A 22596-nucleotide genomic window follows, 5' to 3' on the forward strand; every position below is an offset into this window, starting at 1 on the left:
AAAATAATAATAATAGTACAATACAGTTAAATTAATTTTTTTTGACTACTCACATAAGGTAATTTTTTACTAGTTTGTTTTATAATTGTTTAAAAGTTTCACAGGCGGTTTTAAGACAAATATCGTTCACATCCAATCCGAGACCGCGCAAATAATGATAAAAACGATTTCGACGTTTCGAATTAGTGGTAAACCTGTAGGCCTCTGTCTTCGCGATATTTCTAAGCGTAGGGAGGTAGTCCATTGCGACAGATTTTCTATCCATGTGCGAAGAAAGGGGTACTATCTGTACAAGAGCTGAATCCGACGCATGTTTTTTAATTCTCGATCTAGAATTTGATATATATATCAGAAAACACCTTTAATTAATATTAATTACATTATTACGTACCTAATTCTGTCCACAGACGGAACGGCCAAATTAATTTTTACATCTTCAAAGTTCATTTTTTGACCCATATTCAAAACAGTTTCTGAAAAATTTAATACAAAATCCTTTTGCATTTCATAATCGTCCTGACAGTCGTTCAGACTCAAGCTGTCCTTTAAATTTTCTTCCCAAAATCTCGAAGTAAGTTCCCTTCTATTCCTGATACAGGCGCGACCCAGGGAACCGCTGGATAACAACGATATAGAGTCCAAAAATCTCAACGCAGACTTCATCTCAGTCTTTGAGCTTCCCAGGGCTTCGTATAAATTCCACCACAGTTCATTACCTTCAACTTTTGAAGCAAAATATTCAGTACAATTTGCGTGCGTTTCTACGTCCCTCTCGGCGTCCTCTTCTTCCTTTTCAAATTTAAAACACGAATCGTTAGAACCTTCGTCAATGGATAAAAATTCATCACATTTCTCGTTAGTTGTTTCGTATTTTCCATCGATGTTTCCTCCACTTGTTACCCAGTACTCTAATTGTAACAATGTTTTTCTTGCATCGCCATTATTAAACTCCAGAAGATTGCACAGCGACTCCTTTTTAACAAAATATCCCTCGACTAGGCAAACCATCTGTAACCATACCCCGAGGGTCTTGGAAGACATAGGAGCAAATACAATAGCTTGATGCTGTGCAGTAAATTTTTGAAGGTGAAGGCACGTAGGGTCAGCAGTGGTCATTACCACGGGACGTTTACTGACGAGCAAAATTTGAGATAAAGCACTCAGAAAGCCCTCGTCCTGTTCAAAGACTAGATCGACGTCTTCTACAAGAAGAAGACACATTTTTGATTTGAAATTATTACTTTCGTCAGAAGAAGATGATGGGTAATCTGGTTGGAAGAAAGAGCTTATGGAATTGGACTTTTCTTGGGCCTTTCGGACCTGATGGGACTGAGTTGCCTCCTGGATTTCTTGCAGTAAACGTTTACCTAAAGAAATTATAAAAAGGAATTAATCATTTAGTAAAAATACAACCAAGAACTCGTATTTTACCCGTTCGCTTACTAGAAGCGTTTAATTCCAAGACGTTTATGTCTAATTCGTTACAAATTGCATATAATGAAGCAGTCTTCCCAGAACCATGGGGACCCACTAATATCATGCCGTTTCCTGGTAAAGTATTATCTATACTGTTACCGTCGGCCATGTCAAATTCCGAACTGCTTGTAGAATCACTCCTTTTTCGACCTATTTTCTGTGCGTTTATTTCCTTTTTAAAGACTACCCATTGATTTAACCACTTCTTTAGTTCAGTTGCACTTGAAATATTGCCAAATATATCATTAAAAGATGATGGTTTGTATTTTTCAACCCATGTTAACGAATCAGGTATATTTTGGTGAGTCATTCTGGCTTCCTTTTTTCTTTTTCTGCCTTTTTTTTTACTTTTTTTTGAAATTTCGCTTTCTAATTCTGATTTTATCAAACCTAAACGTTTTTGTTTTAGAATTTTGAACGCCTTATATACAGGATAGTCAGGATTGCTGTTCTTGATGTCTTTAACTATTTTTTTAAACCTTGTTACTTTGTCAAATGATACTTTAGAGAAAAATTCTCTTGGGGGATATTTCGATTTTGTTATCGATCCTAATTCTTCCAAATTTGTAATGAAAACATTATCGCAACTATTTTCAATGAAAGGTAGTTTAATTTCAGGTAAATCCCAAAAATTAATGGAACAGTTTCTTAATCCTCCTTCTGTTTGTTTTGGACGAACGTGAGATATCACTGGAAACATGACATAATCTTCTTCCAAATTACTGAAAAATTAAATTGGTTAATACAAGACAATCGGTTAAAATAACTAAGTTTAAGAAGTAAACATACCGTTTCTGATTCTCTAAAGTTTTCTTCTTAAGTAAAGACGGTGGAAGACCACTATTTAAAAACTCCTTCCGTGCTTTTAAAGCTGCCTTATCCACATTCCTTTTGGATGTTTTAACAAATAATGGTGCAAGTTTCAAATCTTTTTTCAACGTCTCTTGTTGCTCATTTTCTGACTCTGAATTAGAAGACAACATAACACATTCTTTTTCTTTTGATGTAATTGATTTTTCTGAGCTTGAATGATTGATTTCTTCTATATTTAATCTTAACTTCATTGTCCAGTTTTTTTGGGATTTAGAATTATTTATTTTACTCTTACTACTTTTATTACCCTTTGATAAATTTTTGTCAAGAGGAGCCTCTGTTACTCTATCTTCAACACAACTGCCTTTTTTTTCACAATTTTCACTCTTCAAATTACCTAAAACACTAATAAGTTTCTCTTTTTTTCCTTCTTTCTGGTTTTCTTTGACTTTTCTACCTAATTTTTTATTTTCACTAGTGCACTTTTTGTCATATTTTTCACTTCTGTTTTTGTCTTCGCGCCTTTTGCATACATTTTTGTCATTTTCAAAGTCATTATCAATTTCACTAGCTACATTAACACATTTCTTACTATTTTGTGTTAAAAGTTTTTTCATTCTTTTAGCTCTTTCATCTAATGTATATGAAATAAACTGATCTCTTTCCAGTTCCTCATTTTTCCTTTTGCTTGTTCCTTTAGATGCAGCCCATTTATGAAGTAAAGCCTTTCGTGCAGCCAACTTCTTTTTATTTTGCTCTACATCTTCCTCGTTATTGTCTACAGCTTCTTTTCCAGGAGAATTCCTACCAATGACTTTATGTCTGTTATCCATCATAAATTGAAAAACATTAACTACATTTGACCCCTTGCTCTTAGCATCTTCATCATCTAAAATAGCATCATTTACTTTGAATACTTTCAATTATATTTTCTTCTACAATATATTTAGTATTGAATGAGAAGTACCTGTTTCAATGGGTGAAACAACTTCCTTTGGTTCTTTATTCTTGTGTGAAGTGGCCCCCTTTGAACAATTTAATGTATTTTCCTCACTCCTTATTACATTTTCTCTGGAATTACTTTCGTTGCAAAATGTTTGAGCAATTGAGTCGGAAGATTGTTTGTAAGCAAGACCTTTCATGATTTCTTAGATAATTAATTAATTATTAATTCATGTTTATTTTAAAAAACTTATTTTCATTTACAATTAAAAATTAAGGTTATGTTAAATTCATAGATGTGTGAGGATACTTCAATGATGGGCGGCAAATTCTTCAAATAGTGGCACTATAAACGCTAAGTCTAAGCGTGCATAACAATACCTTTTAAATTTTGAAAATCCTTTTAAAAGACTTTATGTGGGCTTACGTATTTATTTTTTTTTGCCTGTTTAATATTAGTTCACAAAATTTTAAAAACTCTAAAAAACTACACTTTTTAAACAATGTTCATGTAGCTCCTTTTTCTCTATGGTAACAACTACCACAGTGGTTAAAGGCAACATCAAAAGAGGGCGCCCAGCGCACCTTTTAAATTATTGCGAGCAAAATAACCTTATTTATGAAAACAGCTGTCAACGTAATTATATGAAAAACCGTTAAAAATATTATAATATTCTTAGAGAATATAATTTCTTCAAAACTGTTGCTGTTAAATGTGTGGAACCGCTTATTGAAGTTTTAATTTCCTTGTGCAAGTGCAACGTACAACCTCCTTATGAGATCCAACCAGGTAGACACAGCAGGGATTTCTTACACACTAAGTATATAGATTTTACACATTAAATAGAAAACCCTCTCACCACTTCCACAATCGATTAATACAACAGGTAAACATGTAGTGAGATAACTGTAAATTGTTTGTAAAATTTGATGTAATAATATATTTTAATTTTTCTCTACTCAACAATTATTTATCATTTGTTCTACAGCTTCTACTACAAAACAAACAGGTGGGAATGCTGTAGTTTTGTATCTGAATTGCGTTATTTACTGAATTTTCTTATTTTCAGAATTACAGAATGCAGAATGCCTTCTTTGAAGAATAAAGCAGAAAACAGGCTTGACATATGCGTAACATACATCAAAGAATCTAAGAGCAGTAAAAGTAAAGGGCTCTCAACTGAAAGGAATTACATAACAGGCTGGTGAGTTTTTCAACCCTTGTTTTGACTAAGAACTTAATTATCTGCAATGTTATACTTTTCTAAGAACATCAACATCTATCTCTGTATAACATTAATATTTACCTTTTTAAATGAGCTAAAAGTATCAAAATGTTTTAAAGTTTAAAGTAAAGGATTACTGAAAAGAATTTTGGACTTAAAATTGACTAAGGTATACTTTCAATCCCTAATCTGAAAACGTCTTTATATATTGTTATAAATTAATTTCTCCCCTATAAAACGAGCTGAAGGTACAAAAAATGTATTGAAAATTAAAATTAAATGAATCGTGAAATGCAACTCTACTGACGGTACAGTACGTTGGGTTGCCGATATGGAGGATGAAGAATATTTAAAATTACAGTATGAGTCGAAATTTATAAACAATAACTTTTTCTGCATATTTTAATAATATAAAATAAAGTATTTAAATTTATGTGGTACGTATGCGCTCTTAAGAAAATAATTACGATTTCTTTAACATTATTGATGTAAATAAATGTGTTGTTTTGGATATTTGTCTAAGCTGAGTACTTTTACGATGTGTATTGTACATTACGATCTTTTAAACGAATTCTGATAAAGAAAGTTATTTATAGTTAAAAATGCGGACAAAAAACTTTGTTAGCTTTATGTGGGAAATTGGGCTGTTTATTATTGTTTACTTTTTTATTGATTAAAAGAATTAGAAGAAATTGCCTGAATCGTTATAGTAATTATACATGTTTTGTTGAAAACAAAACAAGTTGACTTTGATTCTAAATCATTTAAAAAGATTTCACATAGGTACCAACAGGCTATTTATTTACACATAATTTTAAATTAGAAATACATTATTGATATTGCACATTATATATTATACATTACAAAAACGAAAAGGCGCGATTTACAGCAGTTAAGAAACGATGATGGCCGACATCAACAACAATACGTCAACAATTAAAAAGTATAATGGCCGCCATCGGCAACAATACGTTAACAATTAAAAAGTATAATGGCCGACACCGACAACAATACATCAACAATTGAAAACTAAAATGGCTGACATTGGCAACAATACGCTAACAATGAGAAATGTATAATGGCCGACAACAGCAATAATACTACAATAATAGACAAAAAATTAACATAGACTCATTATCCTGTATCTACGCAAAAAAAAATTTATTACAATTATTAATTAATTAGCAGTATACAGATCAATCTACAGCTGTGTATGTTTGGTTGCATATAATTCATTGTAAAAAAAATTTTTTTTAACAGAAATCTGACAAAAACATGAACATTCCATTGCTATTTCCAACCAGTTGTACTATCAAACTCGTTTTTCAGTAGGCTTTTAGCTTATTTCATGTATTAGTTCATAAATAGTTTAGTGAATTCATTTTTCTTGCCCAATTATAATTTTATTTCGGTCCCACTAGAACAAGAAATCACCTACAATGAAATCATTCTACCCAAAGAATATTTTAACATCAATTCTGCAGTAATTCTCCAATGAGTACCTTTGACTGTGCGAAGTGTACATATCAACTGTTGTGGAGGAATTGTTATCCCTATTGTTTCATATGGTGAGTCATTTTATTATTAATTCGATCCATTTTGCATTAATTGACTATTTATTTTTCTCTAATAGTTTAGTTATCACTGGTAATTTTAGTTGTATTATTAACCATTGACTGATATTATTGAGGCTCATCAGGTAATAGTTGTCATAAATAGGCTTTTTAATTATATATTTACATACTTATGGAATTTGTAAAGTAATGTTTTATTTTGTTGCAGCAACTTTTCCTTATTCCTTCTTGGACTCTTGAAGCTGCATTGGAACAGCATCCTTGAAGGAAGAGTGCGGTTTCCTGGTTGTGGCTTTAACGGTGAGTGTTTTCAATTATATTACTATAGTTTATTAAAATATGCATACATAGATAAAATAATTATTTTTGTACAAATTGGACTCGTATAAGTAAGTGAATGTGAAAATCGGTACCAATTTTGGTCTAATAAAGTTTTTATTAAGTCACAAACCTAATATAAACTTTATTACCCTGAAATTATCTTTGATTTTACGTTCAATTGAATAAGGCAAAGAAATGGAAACTATCTGAACAGTAAACAAGAGACCTAAGGTCTGAATAATTAATCTGTAACAGTATTGCATTAATGTTTCTAGATTTATATAAAATAACTAAAAATTTAACAATTTTGAATAACTACTCGTTATGATTACAAAAAAGTTATTAATCAATTTGCTAAATTTGTTTATTTTACTTGTTACTTTAGTATTGACAATATTAATATTTCAAATTTAACTGTTGTACCTTAGAAAGTTTAAATTACTAAAAATAAAGTAATTTATCCCTTATTAAACGGATTGAAATTGCTAAAATGTATTAAAGTTGTTTCAAGGGATTAGTGAATAGAATTTTATTGTTGGAAATTATCAGAGTACACTTTCAACCCCCAATTTAAAAAAGTCGTTTTCATTTTTTGATAAATTAATTTCTTTCTTATTAAAGTAGCTGAAAATATATTAGAGTTGTTATAGAGAATCAGTGAAAGGAACTTTGCAGTTAGAAATTACTAAGGTGTACCTTCAACCCTCACCTTAAAAACTTTATTAATTTCTCGAACTGCCATTGTACTGACGTTGAAAATACATTGGAGTATAGTGGGTTGCCGATATGAAAGTCGAGTAAAAATTCACAGTGTGAGGCAAAATTTGTATGCAATAACTTTTTCAATTTTAATAAAACAGTTTATTCATATTCATTTAGTACATAAGTAGTCTAAGAAAACAATTAAGATTTCATTGCACTGCTGGTCTAAATGAATGTTTTCCACTTTGCTTTCGTCTAATGTGGGTATTTTTACTACGTGTACTATACATTACAATTATTGTACGAAATCTGATAGCTTATAGTAGACAAAACTTTTTATAGTTAAAATATGCGAACAAAAACTTCGTTTTGACTTTATTTGAGATACTTCTTTTTAATATTTTTTAATTAATTTTTCGGTTATTAAAGAAGTTGATATTTTCAAAATGTAATAAATTTATTGGAGATTTTTTAAGAATAACGTTTCTTCGTTTGTATATAGGAACGTTATAAAACGAAGAAAAGAAATTCACTATTTAGTCTTCTATGGAATGATGAGAAATTTTTAAAAATTATAAATTTAAACAGTTGTTTTTTTTGTTCCTAAATTCTGCAATTAATTTCTGCGTTTTTAAAGACATTTTATTTTAGCTAGTTTGTAATCTTAAAACAATTTAATTCTGCCTAGGTATTATCTGTTTGTCCTCCAACATATCTCTTGTAGCTGTTTTTTTCCTAATCTGACTCAAGAAGTAAAATGCTTGTGTGTATGTGTGAAGATAAACATTCCGAATAGAATTGAATTCCTTTGTTAAAAATTAATATTATTAAACAGTCCGATTATTATTTTTACAAATTGATCTACAATTTTATGAATTAAACGAGCGAGTTTTGCGGAAATGTATTCATACTTATTCCATAGCGTATTTGTTTTTTGTTGCATCTATTGATAACAATCCTGTCATAGGTATTTATGTTTTTATTAAGAAGCTGCAATTGAATTAAAACAAAGAAATGGGAAAATACGAGCATAAATTTTCTACAATGTAGTTCGAATACTCTCCGTACTCAGGCTCTAGAGGCGCTAGCAGTCTTGTTGTCTCGTTCCTGCCGACCGTGGCCCAACACGTAATAAAGTTGGAAAATTCCACTTTAGTGTAATGATAGCGGTTGCTAGAATGTTTACGTGAATAGTTTTCCAAAAAATATAAATTTTTGCCGGTTCGGACAGCAAAATAAATACAAAGTTACAGTGAAAGTAGTGAAAAACATCTGGTTTTCTTAAGGTTTTATAAACAATTTATTCGTTATAATTAAGTGTTGCTAATAAAGAGAAAACCTGCTGCTATTAAGTGAAAAGGTGTTACCAATGGATAAAATCAATGCAATTTTCTTTTTATGTTGAATAAGTGCATAATGTGGAACAAAAATTACCTTCCGGTGAGTTTTTGAAATTTCGTATGTTTTCACAATTTTGACGAATAGGGTACAGTTTTAATATTTTTTTTTCATTAGAAACATTTTTCAAGTAATTCTACTAATGTTCAGGTAGTTCAAGTAGACAATTTTAAGCATATTAATTCAGTTTATATGAAATATGTACACTGACGCTATTCGAATAGCGTAACTAAAAATTCCTTCTACGAATCTCTTCAAATGTATAATCATAGTGTACTTTGTTTAGAACGATATTCATATTTTTATGTTATAGGGTTAAAAAAGTAGTACAAGCGTAACAGTTCACCACTATTTTTCGCGGTTGAACGATATATAAGGCAAGCTTATTAGTCACTCAAGCGGTAATACGGTCGCAGATCGTAGGTTGACTGCCTAGACGCTGAGTGAGGGTACCTATAGCAAAGCGTTATTAGGTGGAATAGGCCAAACGGGCGACTGTAAGTCCGGCGGTGTATTACCCCTGTATTTACCACTGTTCCAGTCATCGGTTAATCGTCAAGTTCGACTTCCCAGGTATCCTTCATCACGAAGAGTTCGTGGTGAAGCTGGGAGGCGGGTCTTGGCGTTTAACTGGTAGCTGGAGGAATGTTAAATGCGGGTTTTTTGCACTTTTTCGCAGTAAAATTTTATTATCTACTCAATTTTTGATTAATTGCATAATTAAATGAAATGAATTGTTTCATTAATTTTTACTATTTCAATACAAGTGTAGACTCTCAAAGGCGATTATAGCTAAAAAGTTCTTTTATTAGAAAAACAAGCACCGTTTTTACAAAGTAAAATTGAGAAGAGAATAAGGAATAATGTATTTTCAATATCTATAAATTAAAACCTTTTTTATTTTTTGAAAGCTATACCATTATAGAGGTGATTGCAATCAATTTTTAAATCTTTTTCAATATAACAAAATTGTTTACTATAAGAAATAGTTTTTTATCTTATATTCTCCTAATACTTCCCTTCTTTTAACAATAGACCGAAAGAGGAAGATATTTTCACGTTTTAATATTTTATATAAATTAAACTTCTCAAACTCGTATTACAAAGGGAATGCCTTAGTTTGTCTATTTAGTGATATGTGGGGGCTAATTTCGGAAACTAACAAACCAAAGTTAAAGCTCTTCCATTGTTTAAAATGTATATCATTATCGGGGTGATTGTAACTTATTTTTAATGTTTTTTAAACATTTTAAAGCATTTTTTGTTGTTAGGAATATATTTCTTTGCTTTACTTCGAGCGTAACCTTCTGTCTTTCGTACTCCGAATACTTTCTCTCTTTAACAGTTGTGTGCTTGAACGTTCCACCGACAGAACAAGACATTTTTACTAATTTTGGTGTAAAAAGTCATTAAAAATGTGTTTTGAAAATATATGCATTATCTTTGTGTTAATTAAACCTTTCTAAATTTGTATTACAAAGGGAATTTCTTAGTTTGTCTTTTTAATGGTATGGGGGGGCTAATTTCGGAAACTAACGAACCAAAGTTAAATCTCTTTCATGGTTTCAAAGCTATACCCTTATCGAGGTGGTTGTAGATTATTTTTAATGTTTTTTTGATATTTTAAAGTATTCTTTTGTTGTTAAGAATATATTTTTTGGCTTTTGTTCGAGCGTAATCTTCTGTCTTTCGTACTCCGAATACTTTCTCTCTTTAACAGTTGTGTGCTTGAACGTTCGACCGACAGAATAATACATTTTTGCTCCTTTTGGTACAAATAGCCGTTAAAAATGTGCTTTGAAAATTAATGCATTATCTTTGTGTAAATTAAACCTTTCTAAATTTGTATTACAAAGGGAATTTTTTAGTTTGTCTATTTAATGGTATGTGGGGGCTAATTTCAGAAACTAACGAACCAAAGTTAAAAGCTCTTCCATGGTTTGAAAGCTATACCATTATCGGGGTGGTTGTAGTTTATTTTTAATTTGTTTTAAATATTTTAAAGCATTTTTTGTTGTTAAGAATATATTTTTTGGCTTTTGTTCGAGCGTAACTTTCTCTCTTTCTTTCACCGAATACTTGCTCTCTTTAACAGTCGTATGCTTGAACGCTCGACCGACAGAACAAGACATTTTGGCTCGTTTTAGTATAAATAACCATTAAAAATGTGTTTTGAAAATTAATGCGTAATATTTGTGTAAATTAAACCTTTTTAAACTTGTATTACAAAAGGAATGTCTAAGTTTGTCTTTTTAATAATATGTGGGGACTAATTTCGGAAACTAACGAACCAAAGTTAAAAGCTCTTTCATGGTTTGAAATCTGTACCATTGTCTAGTTGGTTGTAGTTTATTTTTAATGTTGTTTAAATATTTTAACGCATTTCTTGTTGTTAAGAATATATTTTTTGGCTTTTGTTCGAGCGTAACTTTCTCTCTTTCTTTCACCGAATACTTGCTCTCTTTAACAGTCGTATACTTGAACGCTCGACCGACAGAACAAGACATTTTGGCTCGTTTTAGTATAAATAACCATTAAAAATGTGTTTTGAAAATTAATGCGTAATATTTGTGTAAATTAAACCTTTTTAAACTTGTATTACAAAAGGAATGTCTAAGTTTGTCTTTTTAATAATATGTGGGGACTAATTTCGGAAACTAACGAACCAAAGTTAAAAGCTCTTTCATGGTTTGAAATCTGTACCATTGTCTAGTTGGTTGTAGTTTATTTTTAATGTTGTTTAAATATTTAACCGCATTTCTTGTTGTTAAGAATATATTTTTTGGCTTTTGTTCGAGCGTAACTTTCTCTCTTTCTTTCACCGAATACTTGCTCTCTTTAACAGTCGTATACTTGAACGCTCGACCGACAGAACAAGACATTTTGGCTCGTTTTAGTATAAATAACCATTAAAAATGTGTTTTGAAAATTAATGCGTAATATTTGTGTAAATTAAACCTTTTTAAACTTGTATTACAAAAGGAATGTCTAAGTTTGTCTTTTTAATAATATGTGGGGACTAATTTCGGAAACTAACGAACCAAAGTTAAAAGCTCTTTCATGGTTTGAAATCTGTACCATTGTCTAGTTGGTTGTAGTTTATTTTTAATGTTGTTTAAATATTTTAACGCATTTCTTGTTGTTAAGAATATATTTTTTGGCTTTTGTTCGAGCGTAACTTTCTCTCTTTCTTTCACCGAATACTTGCTCTCTTTAACAGTCGTATACTTGAACGCTCGACCGACAGAACAAGACATTTTGGCTCGTTTTAGTATAAATAACCATTAAAAATGTGTTTTGAAAATTAATGCGTAATATTTGTGTAAATTAAACCTTTTTAAACTTGTATTACAAAAGGAATGTCTAAGTTTGTCTTTTTAATAATATGTGGGGACTAATTTCGGAAACTAACGAACCAAAGTTAAAAGCTCTTTCATGGTTTGAAATCTGTACCATTGTCTAGTTGGTTGTAGTTTATTTTTAATGTTGTTTAAATATTTAACCGCATTTCTTGTTGTTAAGAATATATTTTTTGGCTTTTGTTCGAGCGTAACTTTCTCTCTTTCTTTCACCGAATACTTGCTCTCTTTAACAGTCGTATACTTGAACGCTCGACCGACAGAACAAGACATTTTGGCTCGTTTTAGTATAAATAACCATTAAAAATGTGTTTTGAAAATTAATGCGTAATATTTGTGTAAATTAAACCTTTTTAAACTTGTATTACAAAAGGAATGTCTAAGTTTGTCTTTTTAATAATATGTGGGGACTAATTTCGGAAACTAACGAACCAAAGTTAAAAGCTCTTTCATGGTTTGAAATCTGTACCATTGTCTAGTTGGTTGTAGTTTATTTTTAATGTTGTTTAAATATTTTAACGCATTTCTTGTTGTTAAGAATATATTTTTTGGCTTTTGTTCGAGCGTAACTTTCTCTCTTTCTTTCACCGAATACTTGCTCTCTTTAACAGTCGTATACTTGAACGCTCGACCGACAGAACAAGACATTTTGGCTCGTTTTAGTATAAATAACCATTAAAAATGTGTTTTGAAAATTAATGCGTAATATTTGTGTAAATTAAACCTTTTTAAACTTGTATTACAAAAGGAATGTCTAAGTTTGTCTTTTTAATAATATGTGGGGACTAATTTCGGAAACTAACGAACCAAAGTTAAAAGCTCTTTCATGGTTTGAAATCTGTACCATTGTCTAGTTGGTTGTAGTTTATTTTTAATGTTGTTTAAATATTTAACCGCATTTCTTGTTGTTAAGAATATATTTTTTGGCTTTTGTTCGAGCGTAACTTTCTCTCTTTCTTTCACCGAATACTTGCTCTCTTTAACAGTCGTATACTTGAACGCTCGACCGACAGAACAAGACATTTTGGCTCGTTTTAGTATAAATAACCATTAAAAATGTGTTTTGAAAATTAATGCGTAATATTTGTGTAAATTAAACCTTTTTAAACTTGTATTACAAAAGGAATGTCTAAGTTTGTCTTTTTAATAATATGTGGGGACTAATTTCGGAAACTAACGAACCAAAGTTAAAAGCTCTTTCATGGTTTGAAATCTGTACCATTGTCTAGTTGGTTGTAGTTTATTTTTAATGTTGTTTAAATATTTTAACGCATTTCTTGTTGTTAAGAATATATTTTTTGGCTTTTGTTCGAGCGTAACTTTCTCTCTTTCTTTCACCGAATACTTGCTCTCTTTAACAGTCGTATACTTGAACGCTCGACCGACAGAACAAGACATTTTGGCTCGTTTTAGTATAAATAACCATTAAAAATGTGTTTTGAAAATTAATGCGTAATATTTGTGTAAATTAAACCTTTTTAAACTTGTATTACAAAAGGAATGTCTAAGTTTGTCTTTTTAATAATATGTGGGGACTAATTTCGGAAACTAACGAACCAAAGTTAAAAGCTCTTTCATGGTTTGAAATCTGTACCATTGTCTAGTTGGTTGTAGTTTATTTTTAATGTTGTTTAAATATTTAACCGCATTTCTTGTTGTTAAGAATATATTTTTTGGCTTTTGTTCGAGCGTAACTTTCTCTCTTTCTTTCACCGAATACTTGCTCTCTTTAACAGTCGTATACTTGAACGCTCGACCGACAGAACAAGACATTTTGGCTCGTTTTAGTATAAATAACCATTAAAAATGTGTTTTGAAAATTAATGCGTAATATTTGTGTAAATTAAACCTTTTTAAACTTGTATTACAAAAGGAATGTCTAAGTTTGTCTTTTTAATAATATGTGGGGACTAATTTCGGAAACTAACGAACCAAAGTTAAAAGCTCTTTCATGGTTTGAAATCTGTACCATTGTCTAGTTGGTTGTAGTTTATTTTTAATGTTGTTTAAATATTTTAACGCATTTCTTGTTGTTAAGAATATATTTTTTGGCTTTTGTTCGAGCGTAACTTTCTCTCTTTCTTTCACCGAATACTTGCTCTCTTTAACAGTCGTATACTTGAACGCTCGACCGACAGAACAAGACATTTTGGCTCGTTTTAGTATAAATAACCATTAAAAATGTGTTTTGAAAATTAATGCGTAATATTTGTGTAAATTAAACCTTTTTAAACTTGTATTACAAAAGGAATGTCTAAGTTTGTCTTTTTAATAATATGTGGGGACTAATTTCGGAAACTAACGAACCAAAGTTAAAAGCTCTTTCATGGTTTGAAATCTGTACCATTGTCTAGTTGGTTGTAGTTTATTTTTAATGTTGTTTAAATATTTAACCGCATTTCTTGTTGTTAAGAATATATTTTTTGGCTTTTGTTCGAGCGTAACTTTCTCTCTTTCTTTCACCGAATACTTGCTCTCTTTAACAGTCGTATACTTGAACGCTCGACCGACAGAACAAGACATTTTGGCTCGTTTTAGTATAAATAACCATTAAAAATGTGTTTTGAAAATTAATGCGTAATATTTGTGTAAATTAAACCTTTTTAAACTTGTATTACAAAAGGAATGTCTAAGTTTGTCTTTTTAATAATATGTGGGGACTAATTTCGGAAACTAACGAACCAAAGTTAAAAGCTCTTTCATGGTTTGAAATCTGTACCATTGTCTAGTTGGTTGTAGTTTATTTTTAATGTTGTTTAAATATTTTAACGCATTTCTTGTTGTTAAGAATATATTTTTTGGCTTTTGTTCGAGCGTAACTTTCTCTCTTTCTTTCACCGAATACTTGCTCTCTTTAACAGTCGTATACTTGAACGCTCGACCGACAGAACAAGACATTTTGGCTCGTTTTAGTATAAATAACCATTAAAAATGTGTTTTGAAAATTAATGCGTAATATTTGTGTAAATTAAACCTTTTTAAACTTGTATTACAAAAGGAATGTCTAAGTTTGTCTTTTTAATAATATGTGGGGACTAATTTCGGAAACTAACGAACCAAAGTTAAAAGCTCTTTCATGGTTTGAAATCTGTACCATTGTCTAGTTGGTTGTAGTTTATTTTTAATGTTGTTTAAATATTTAACCGCATTTCTTGTTGTTAAGAATATATTTTTTGGCTTTTGTTCGAGCGTAACTTTCTCTCTTTCTTTCACCGAATACTTGCTCTCTTTAACAGTCGTATACTTGAACGCTCGACCGACAGAACAAGACATTTTGGCTCGTTTTAGTATAAATAACCATTAAAAATGTGTTTTGAAAATTAATGCGTAATATTTGTGTAAATTAAACCTTTTTAAACTTGTATTACAAAAGGAATGTCTAAGTTTGTCTTTTTAATAATATGTGGGGACTAATTTCGGAAACTAACGAACCAAAGTTAAAAGCTCTTTCATGGTTTGAAATCTGTACCATTGTCTAGTTGGTTGTAGTTTATTTTTAATGTTGTTTAAATATTTTAACGCATTTCTTGTTGTTAAGAATATATTTTTTGGCTTTTGTTCGAGCGTAACTTTCTCTCTTTCTTTCACCGAATACTTGCTCTCTTTAACAGTCGTATACTTGAACGCTCGACCGACAGAACAAGACATTTTGGCTCGTTTTAGTATAAATAACCATTAAAAATGTGTTTTGAAAATTAATGCGTAATATTTGTGTAAATTAAACCTTTTTAAACTTGTATTACAAAAGGAATGTCTAAGTTTGTCTTTTTAATAATATGTGGGGACTAATTTCGGAAACTAACGAACCAAAGTTAAAAGCTCTTTCATGGTTTGAAATCTGTACCATTGTCTAGTTGGTTGTAGTTTATTTTTAATGTTGTTTAAATATTTAACCGCATTTCTTGTTGTTAAGAATATATTTTTTGGCTTTTGTTCGAGCGTAACTTTCTCTCTTTCTTTCACCGAATACTTGCTCTCTTTAACAGTCGTATACTTGAACGCTCGACCGACAGAACAAGACATTTTGGCTCGTTTTAGTATAAATAACCATTAAAAATGTGTTTTGAAAATTAATGCGTAATATTTGTGTAAATTAAACCTTTTTAAACTTGTATTACAAAAGGAATGTCTAAGTTTGTCTTTTTAATAATATGTGGGGACTAATTTCGGAAACTAACGAACCAAAGTTAAAAGCTCTTTCATGGTTTGAAATCTGTACCATTGTCTAGTTGGTTGTAGTTTATTTTTAATGTTGTTTAAATATTTTAACGCATTTCTTGTTGTTAAGAATATATTTTTTGGCTTTTGTTCGAGCGTAACTTTCTCTCTTTCTTTCACCGAATACTTGCTCTCTTTAACAGTCGTATACTTGAACGCTCGACCGACAGAACAAGACATTTTGGCTCGTTTTAGTATAAATAACCATTAAAAATGTGTTTTGAAAATTAATGCGTAATATTTGTGTAAATTAAACCTTTTTAAACTTGTATTACAAAAGGAATGTCTAAGTTTGTCTTTTTAATAATATGTGGGGACTAATTTCGGAAACTAACGAACCAAAGTTAAAAGCTCTTTCATGGTTTGAAATCTGTACCATTGTCTAGTTGGTTGTAGTTTATTTTTAATGTTGTTTAAATATTTAACCGCATTTCTTGTTGTTAAGAATATATTTTTTGGCTTTTGTTCGAGCGTAACTTTCTCTCTTTCTTTCACCGAATACTTGCTCTCTTTAACAGTCGTATACTTGAACGCTCGACCGACAGAACAAGACATTTTGGCTCGTTTTAGTATAAATAACCATTAAAAATGTGTTTTGAAAATTAATGCGTAATATTTGTGTAAATTAAACCTTTTTAAACTTGTATTACAAAAGGAATGTCTAAGTTTGTCTTTTTAATAATATGTGGGGACTAATTTCGGAAACTAACGAACCAAAGTTAAAAGCTCTTTCATGGTTTGAAATCTGTACCATTGTCTAGTTGGTTGTAGTTTATTTTTAATGTTGTTTAAATATTTTAACGCATTTCTTGTTGTTAAGAATATATTTTTTGGCTTTTGTTCGAGCGTAACTTTCTCTCTTTCTTTCACCGAATACTTGCTCTCTTTAACAGTCGTATACTTGAACGCTCGACCGACAGAACAAGACATTTTGGCTCGTTTTAGTATAAATAACCATTAAAAATGTGTTTTGAAAATTAATGCGTAATATTTGTGTAAATTAAACCTTTTTAAACTTGTATTACAAAAGGAATGTCTAAGTTTGTCTTTTTAATAATATGTGGGGACTAATTTCGGAAACTAACGAACCAAAGTTAAAAGCTCTTTCATGGTTTGAAATCTGTACCATTGTCTAGTTGGTTGTAGTTTATTTTTNTATGTGAAATACTATGAGGAATCACGTGATGCCAACAGTTTTCCAATAATACAGTGAACGAATTTGCTCTAAAGCACCATAAATATCCTTCTTGATTATTTTATTAAAACTCACAAAGGAACCGCTTCAAAACAATTTTAATTAGATCTCATTAATGAATACTTTTATTAGTAAAATTATGTAAAAAAATTATTTAAAAAACTAATTCTCAACTGAAAAACAATAAAACCCGCATGTGTATTAATCAGACATTATGCAACTTTACATACACTAGAAATATCCACGTTGCATATAAATACATGCAGGACGTCCGCTAAATACCACTTTATAAATAAATACATACACACAACTACATTTCAACTGAAAAAACAATTATAATGAAAGATCAAAACGGCGAAATTTATCTGAAATGTATGAGGAATCACATGGTGCTAACAGTTTTTCAGTACAACCTGAATTAAAGAAAATTTAGTTGACATTATATAAAAATTATCAGCAAAATTTAAACATAAAAATGCGCATGTCAATTTCCGACCTGCTAAACAATTATCCTTAAAGATCCAAAGGACGAATTCTATGTGAAAAACTATGAGGAATCACGTGATGCCAACAGTTTTCCAATACAGCTTGAATTAAATAAAATTCAACTGATATAATATGAAAATTACCTTAACAATTATAACACATAAGAACGCGCATGTCAATTTCCGACCTGCTAAACAATTATCCTTAAAGATCCAAAGGACGAATTCTATGTGAAAAACTATGAGGAATCACGTGATGTTAATAAATATTGTCAATTACCAATTAGTTGCTGAGGACTCTTTCCTTACTAATAGAGAACAAGTTCTTCTATACCCAGTGGAAAAAAGGCACTTTTATGGTATGGAGTGAAACAGGACTGCTACGATCAATGCCCCATACAGCCCCCACAGCATACAGTGGTACAATATTCCTGTAGGATGAAAGAAAAATAAATAATAAGAAAGAAACATGCTGATAAAGTTAAATAAACAAAAACAAATGATTTGGAAAAAGGCATATAATAAACAGAAAAGCTGCATCAAATTTTAAAGTATAGATAACTGAAGTCCCAAAATTTAGAAAAAGAGATAGTAAAACATAATGATGTAAGGGGTTTCTGGGTGCGGTTAGAAATTAAGAAAACTAATTTTTAATAAAGGAAGAATAAAAGACTATGTATCATGTTGCTACTAATTAAACGTTATGCAACTTTACATACAGCCGATAGAACCATATTGCCTATACATATAAAACGTAAAAGTTGAAGTTTTATAAATAAAAACGCGCGCTTAAATTTTCGACCTGTAAAACTATTATACTAAATGTCCAAAATGGTGAAATTTATATAAAAATGTTAGAAGAGCCACGTAGTACCACCAGGTTTTGATTATGGCTTCAATTAATCAAAATTTAATAGATATAATGTGAAAATTACGCAAAAATTCTAAATATAAAAAAGGGGACGTCAGTTTTCGATCTGTAAAACACTGTACTGAATGTAAAAGAANTTGTTGTTAAGAATATATTTTCAAAACATTTGCTGTTGATTGTTTCTTTTGCTGTAGAAATTGATGATAAATCTTTCATTTTATTAACATTGTATCATTATTTCAAATTTTTGTTGCCCTAGTTGAAGGGTTTGTTTTCACATCTCTCTTTTTTAATTTTTTTTTTGTATTGAGAACTTTTATTCAAATCTATTCTTTCAGGTACATGTCACCAAATAAAAGCCACCCTTACAGTGGACCAATTAGAGCACCGTCTTTACAGGGACACTTCGGGGAATGGTAGATATTAATTTTTTTTTGTTAGACTTTTTTTTTTTATAAAACACATTGTTTCAAATTTACATACTTTATTCATAACTTCGTTAACTTCTTTTACACTCCGTTAATATCTTATTTATTTACATACCTTCCCTTGACTCCGTTATATTTAATTTGAAACTATTTTTTAAAGCTTTTTTTCTTTTTATTTGTTTGAGCATTACTTGAGAACCTATTTAATTTTTTTATTTGTTATTTGTGCAGAAGAATTTTGTTAAATCTTTTACGCTTTCAGATACATCTTCCAGTCCAGCTATGGAACAAGAACCACCCCAATTCAAGGATCATCTTTATAAGGATACTTTAAGGAATGGTAGGCATTTATTACTTTCTTTGTTAAATAGCATTCATTAAATAAAATCTTTCCTTAGTTTTTATTTATTTTAACACTACATTCATAAGTTCATTAACTACTTTTATTTACTTATTTTGCCTTATTTCTCTTTATTTCTGTAGATTTAGTTTTAAACACCTTTTTAAAACTTTTCTTTTTGTTTATTTTGCTACTTTTGTTTGGAACTTAATTTATTCTCTTTATTTTAACAAATTCTGATCCAAATCGTAATTTTTATTATTTTCGGTTATGAAGCAACGGGCTAGTGCGATAAATAAATATTTAGGTAAATTTTCGTTTTTCATTTTCTCTGTGTAATATTTAAAAATAATGAAGAAGAAAAATCACTCGAATACTAAGTCCTTCTAGATGAGCTAGCTGAGATTATTGTGGCAATTATTAGGATGGAGAGGGGGATCCCTAAGTTGCGTTTCAAAGGAAAACATTTTTAGATTCGATGACTAACGCTTTTTCCACCAAGGGGCCGTCAAAGTTAACTAAAGGTTTTCGTCAATCTTAAATATACGTATAACTAACAAATTCGTGTATGTTGAATTTAAATGTCACATTCATTTCGATATATTTTAGTTTCTCGCTTAAAATATGACATTTTTCGACTTTAATTTCAAGTGGTACTGGTAAAATTGGAATTATATTCTTATTAAGCATATTACAATTTTTAGGAATCGACCTCTCTACCCAGGATCGCCCTCCTCTATGTGCGATAATTTCAATTGTCAAATCAAAGAGATTTTTTTTGAGCGGTGTCTTGTTCCTATGGCAAGATTCTAAGTGATTCCTTGATTCATGTCTGACATATTCTAGATATGTTGTAGTATAACCATATAATGAGTAAACAATATAAAACAAAGAATACCACAGTAGCTGTTCTATGTTTCAACCAGAAGTTACATTCGCAGAGCATAAAAAATAAAAATTGACGAAGTGTTTTCGAATTTTCGAAGTTACACGATATAGTTCCCTAACATGGTATTTTTAAATTTAACTTGAACAAAACCGTAAAAGCATCCATGCACGTTAAAAGCATTTAAGATTTAAAAGAGTACATGATGTTTTATTTTCGTGTTCAGCATCTGTAACTTTTAGTAGGTACATTGAACTAGTATATGCGTAAGAACTGTATGTTTGTGTGTGTTATGTACATGACAATTTTTTTTTACATCTGAACTTTGGAACAATTTGGCTGGTTCTGAACAAATTTATTTTTTAGAAGAAATGTGACCAGGTCATTAACTGATTTTGAGTTCAAAAACATTTCACAATAATTTTAAATAAGTTGCGAAATTTCACATTTTTGAGGAAGAAACTAACAGTAGTTAAACAAGATAGAAAGATACATAATATATACCCAGTGATATATTCATATAAATAGAGAAACTATTCAAGCTGTTTCGTAGTCCTGAAACATAAAACTACTGTCAAAAAACCAATGTAAAGCAAAAGGCTAACATCGCCATAATGATATAAACGAAGTCTTTTGTTGGAAGAAATTGATATCTACGTTTGGCTAAGCATCACATTAATGGGTAGCCACATCCGTTATCAGGGTAGCCAAATGGATTGCGATCATTTTTGGGGTCTCTTCTTTTTTATTTNTTTTCTTTGGAACTTATTTTATTTTCTTTATTTTAATTTTCTTGTCTTAGACTTACAATCTTATACTTTCAGGTACATCTTCCAGCCCAGCTATCAAACAAAAACCACCCCAGCAATGGGCCAAGTCATGGATCGTCTTTGTAAGGACGCTTTGAAGAATGGTAGGCATTTATTAATTTTTTTGGTAAATAGCTTTCATTAAAATCATTCCTTAGTTATTATTATTAATATTACTTTCATAACTCTATTATCATCTTTTATTTACTTACCCTGACTTATTTATTTTGCCACTATTGTTTGGAACTTTTATATTATACTTACAATCTTTTATTTTCAGGAACATCTTCCAATCCAGTCATTGAACAAAAACCACCCCTGCAATAGGTCAATTCAAGGATCGTCATTATAAGGACACTTTGAAGAATGGTAGGCATTTATTACTTTCTTTGTTAAATAGCATTCATTAAAATCGTTCCTTAGTTTTTATTTATTTTATTACTTTCATAACTTCGTTAACATCTTTTATTTTCTTACCCTGCCTTGTTTCTGTTTATTTCTTTAGATTTAATGTTAAACGATTTTTTAAAATTACTTTTATTTGTTTTGCCACATTTCTTTTTATTTTTTTTATTTCAACTTTCTTGACTTAAACTTTAGATCCTTATGTTGAAGAATTTTATGAAATCATATACTCTTTCAGGCACATCTTCCATCCCAATTATCATACAAGGAGCACCCCTACAATGGACCAATTCGATGATCGTCTTTATAGGGACATTTCGAGGAATGGTACGTATTTAATTATTTCTTTGCCTATAAAACACTTTGTTTTCTTAAGTTTATATTCATTTATATCTTTTCTTAATTTTTATTAACTTTGTTTTTTTTTTCTTGGCTTAAACTTTTTATTAGATCTTTTTAATTTACTTTAACACTTTTTAACTTTCTTAATTTAGACTTGTTTTTAATCCCCTGTCTTGAAGAATTTTGTCAAACCTGATATTGTTTCAGGTACATCCTTCAGTCCAGCCACCTAACAGGGACCACATCAGCAATTCCAGCCACTTCCAGGATCGTCGGGGTGCGCTTCAACAGGGGTAGGCTTATTTTTTTGTACTTGTCTCTTTTATAGGTTTAGTTTTTCTGATCTTTACCTTCTTTTCATTTATTTTCACTTGGCAACTTTAGCTTTTCCCAGGACAAACTAATTTTTTTAATTACATCACTTCTCTTTGTTTTGTTTTAATTTTTAAATTTTTTTACCTTTTCTACTTATTTTTTTAAAACTCTTTTCTTTATTGCTTACTTCTTTATATCTTTTTTGTTTCTTTTATTAACTACATATATATTTATTAATTTCTTTGTTAAACAATAATCTTTTCTTCATTTTTATTTATTTTAATACTTCTTTTGTATCTTAGTTAATAACTTTTATTTATTTACTTTTCTTTTATCTTTTTACATTCAATTTCAAGGAATTTTTTTAATCTTCTTTTTTTTATTTACAAACACTTTTCTTCAGAACTTATTTTATTTTTTTTAACTTTCTTTACTTATTTTTAGACTGTTGTGTTGAAGTTTTGTTTAATTTTATACTCTTTCAGGTACAT

The 22596-nt window shown here is 30.0% G+C and overlaps 3 protein-coding genes and 1 long non-coding RNA gene across 11 annotated transcripts in view; 2 read left to right on the forward strand and 2 right to left on the reverse strand.

Annotated features, from left to right (window-relative positions):
• LOC108736059 overlaps nucleotides 1–4398 on the forward strand; it is a 174944-nt gene extending 170546 nt beyond the window's left edge. Inside the window, exon 8 of the mRNA XM_025980759.1 lies at nucleotides 4310–4398. Within this exon, the coding sequence (XP_025836544.1) occupies nucleotides 4310–4311 (2 nt within the window). The 3' untranslated portion in view covers nucleotides 4312–4398. The remainder of the gene's footprint in view (nucleotides 1–4309) is intronic.
• Nucleotides 7–3510, reverse strand: LOC108736057 (ATPase family AAA domain-containing protein 5). Of its 2 annotated transcripts, none has more exons than XM_018468331.2 (5): nucleotides 3257–3510; nucleotides 2266–3169; nucleotides 1432–2198; nucleotides 392–1367; nucleotides 7–329 (listed from the first exon to the last, which is right to left on the reverse strand). In XM_018468331.2, the coding sequence occupies exons 1-5, from the start codon at nucleotides 3429–3431 to the stop codon at nucleotides 80–82; spliced, it is 3072 nt and encodes a 1023-aa protein (XP_018323833.1). In that variant the 5' UTR covers nucleotides 3432–3510; the 3' UTR covers nucleotides 7–79. The 2 variants fall into 2 exon arrangements, with proteins under 2 accessions (XP_018323833.1, XP_018323832.1); XM_018468330.2 differs by having other exon boundaries at nucleotides 2266–3178.
• Nucleotides 3843–22105, forward strand: LOC112906520. 5 transcript variants are annotated; one of them, XM_025980762.1, is made up of 9 exons: nucleotides 3843–4118; nucleotides 4221–4241; nucleotides 4302–4436; nucleotides 6240–6331; nucleotides 18919–18996; nucleotides 19271–19348; nucleotides 21324–21412; nucleotides 21687–21775; nucleotides 21998–22105. In XM_025980762.1, the coding sequence occupies exons 3-7, from the start codon at nucleotides 4318–4320 to the stop codon at nucleotides 21368–21370; spliced, it is 414 nt and encodes a 137-aa protein (XP_025836547.1). In that variant the 5' UTR covers nucleotides 3843–4118; nucleotides 4221–4241; nucleotides 4302–4317; the 3' UTR covers nucleotides 21371–21412; nucleotides 21687–21775; nucleotides 21998–22105. The 5 variants fall into 5 exon arrangements, with proteins under 5 accessions (XP_025836547.1, XP_025836546.1, XP_025836550.1 ...); XM_025980761.1 differs by lacking the exon at nucleotides 4221–4241; XM_025980765.1 differs by lacking the exon at nucleotides 4221–4241 and having other exon boundaries at nucleotides 3843–4052.
• Nucleotides 17993–22596, reverse strand: part of LOC108736068 — a 13414-nt gene continuing 8810 nt past the window's right edge. For all 3 annotated transcript variants that reach the window (XR_001937673.1, XR_001937672.1, XR_001937674.1), the window contains exon 4: nucleotides 17993–18140. This is a non-coding gene — a long non-coding RNA (uncharacterized LOC108736068). The remainder of the gene's footprint in view (nucleotides 18141–22596) is intronic.

The sequence above is a fragment of the Agrilus planipennis genome, unplaced genomic scaffold (genome assembly GCF_000699045.2).
Source record: "Agrilus planipennis isolate EAB-ADULT unplaced genomic scaffold, Apla_2.0 scaffold8, whole genome shotgun sequence".
Classification (NCBI taxonomy): Eukaryota; Metazoa; Arthropoda; class Insecta; order Coleoptera; family Buprestidae; genus Agrilus; species Agrilus planipennis.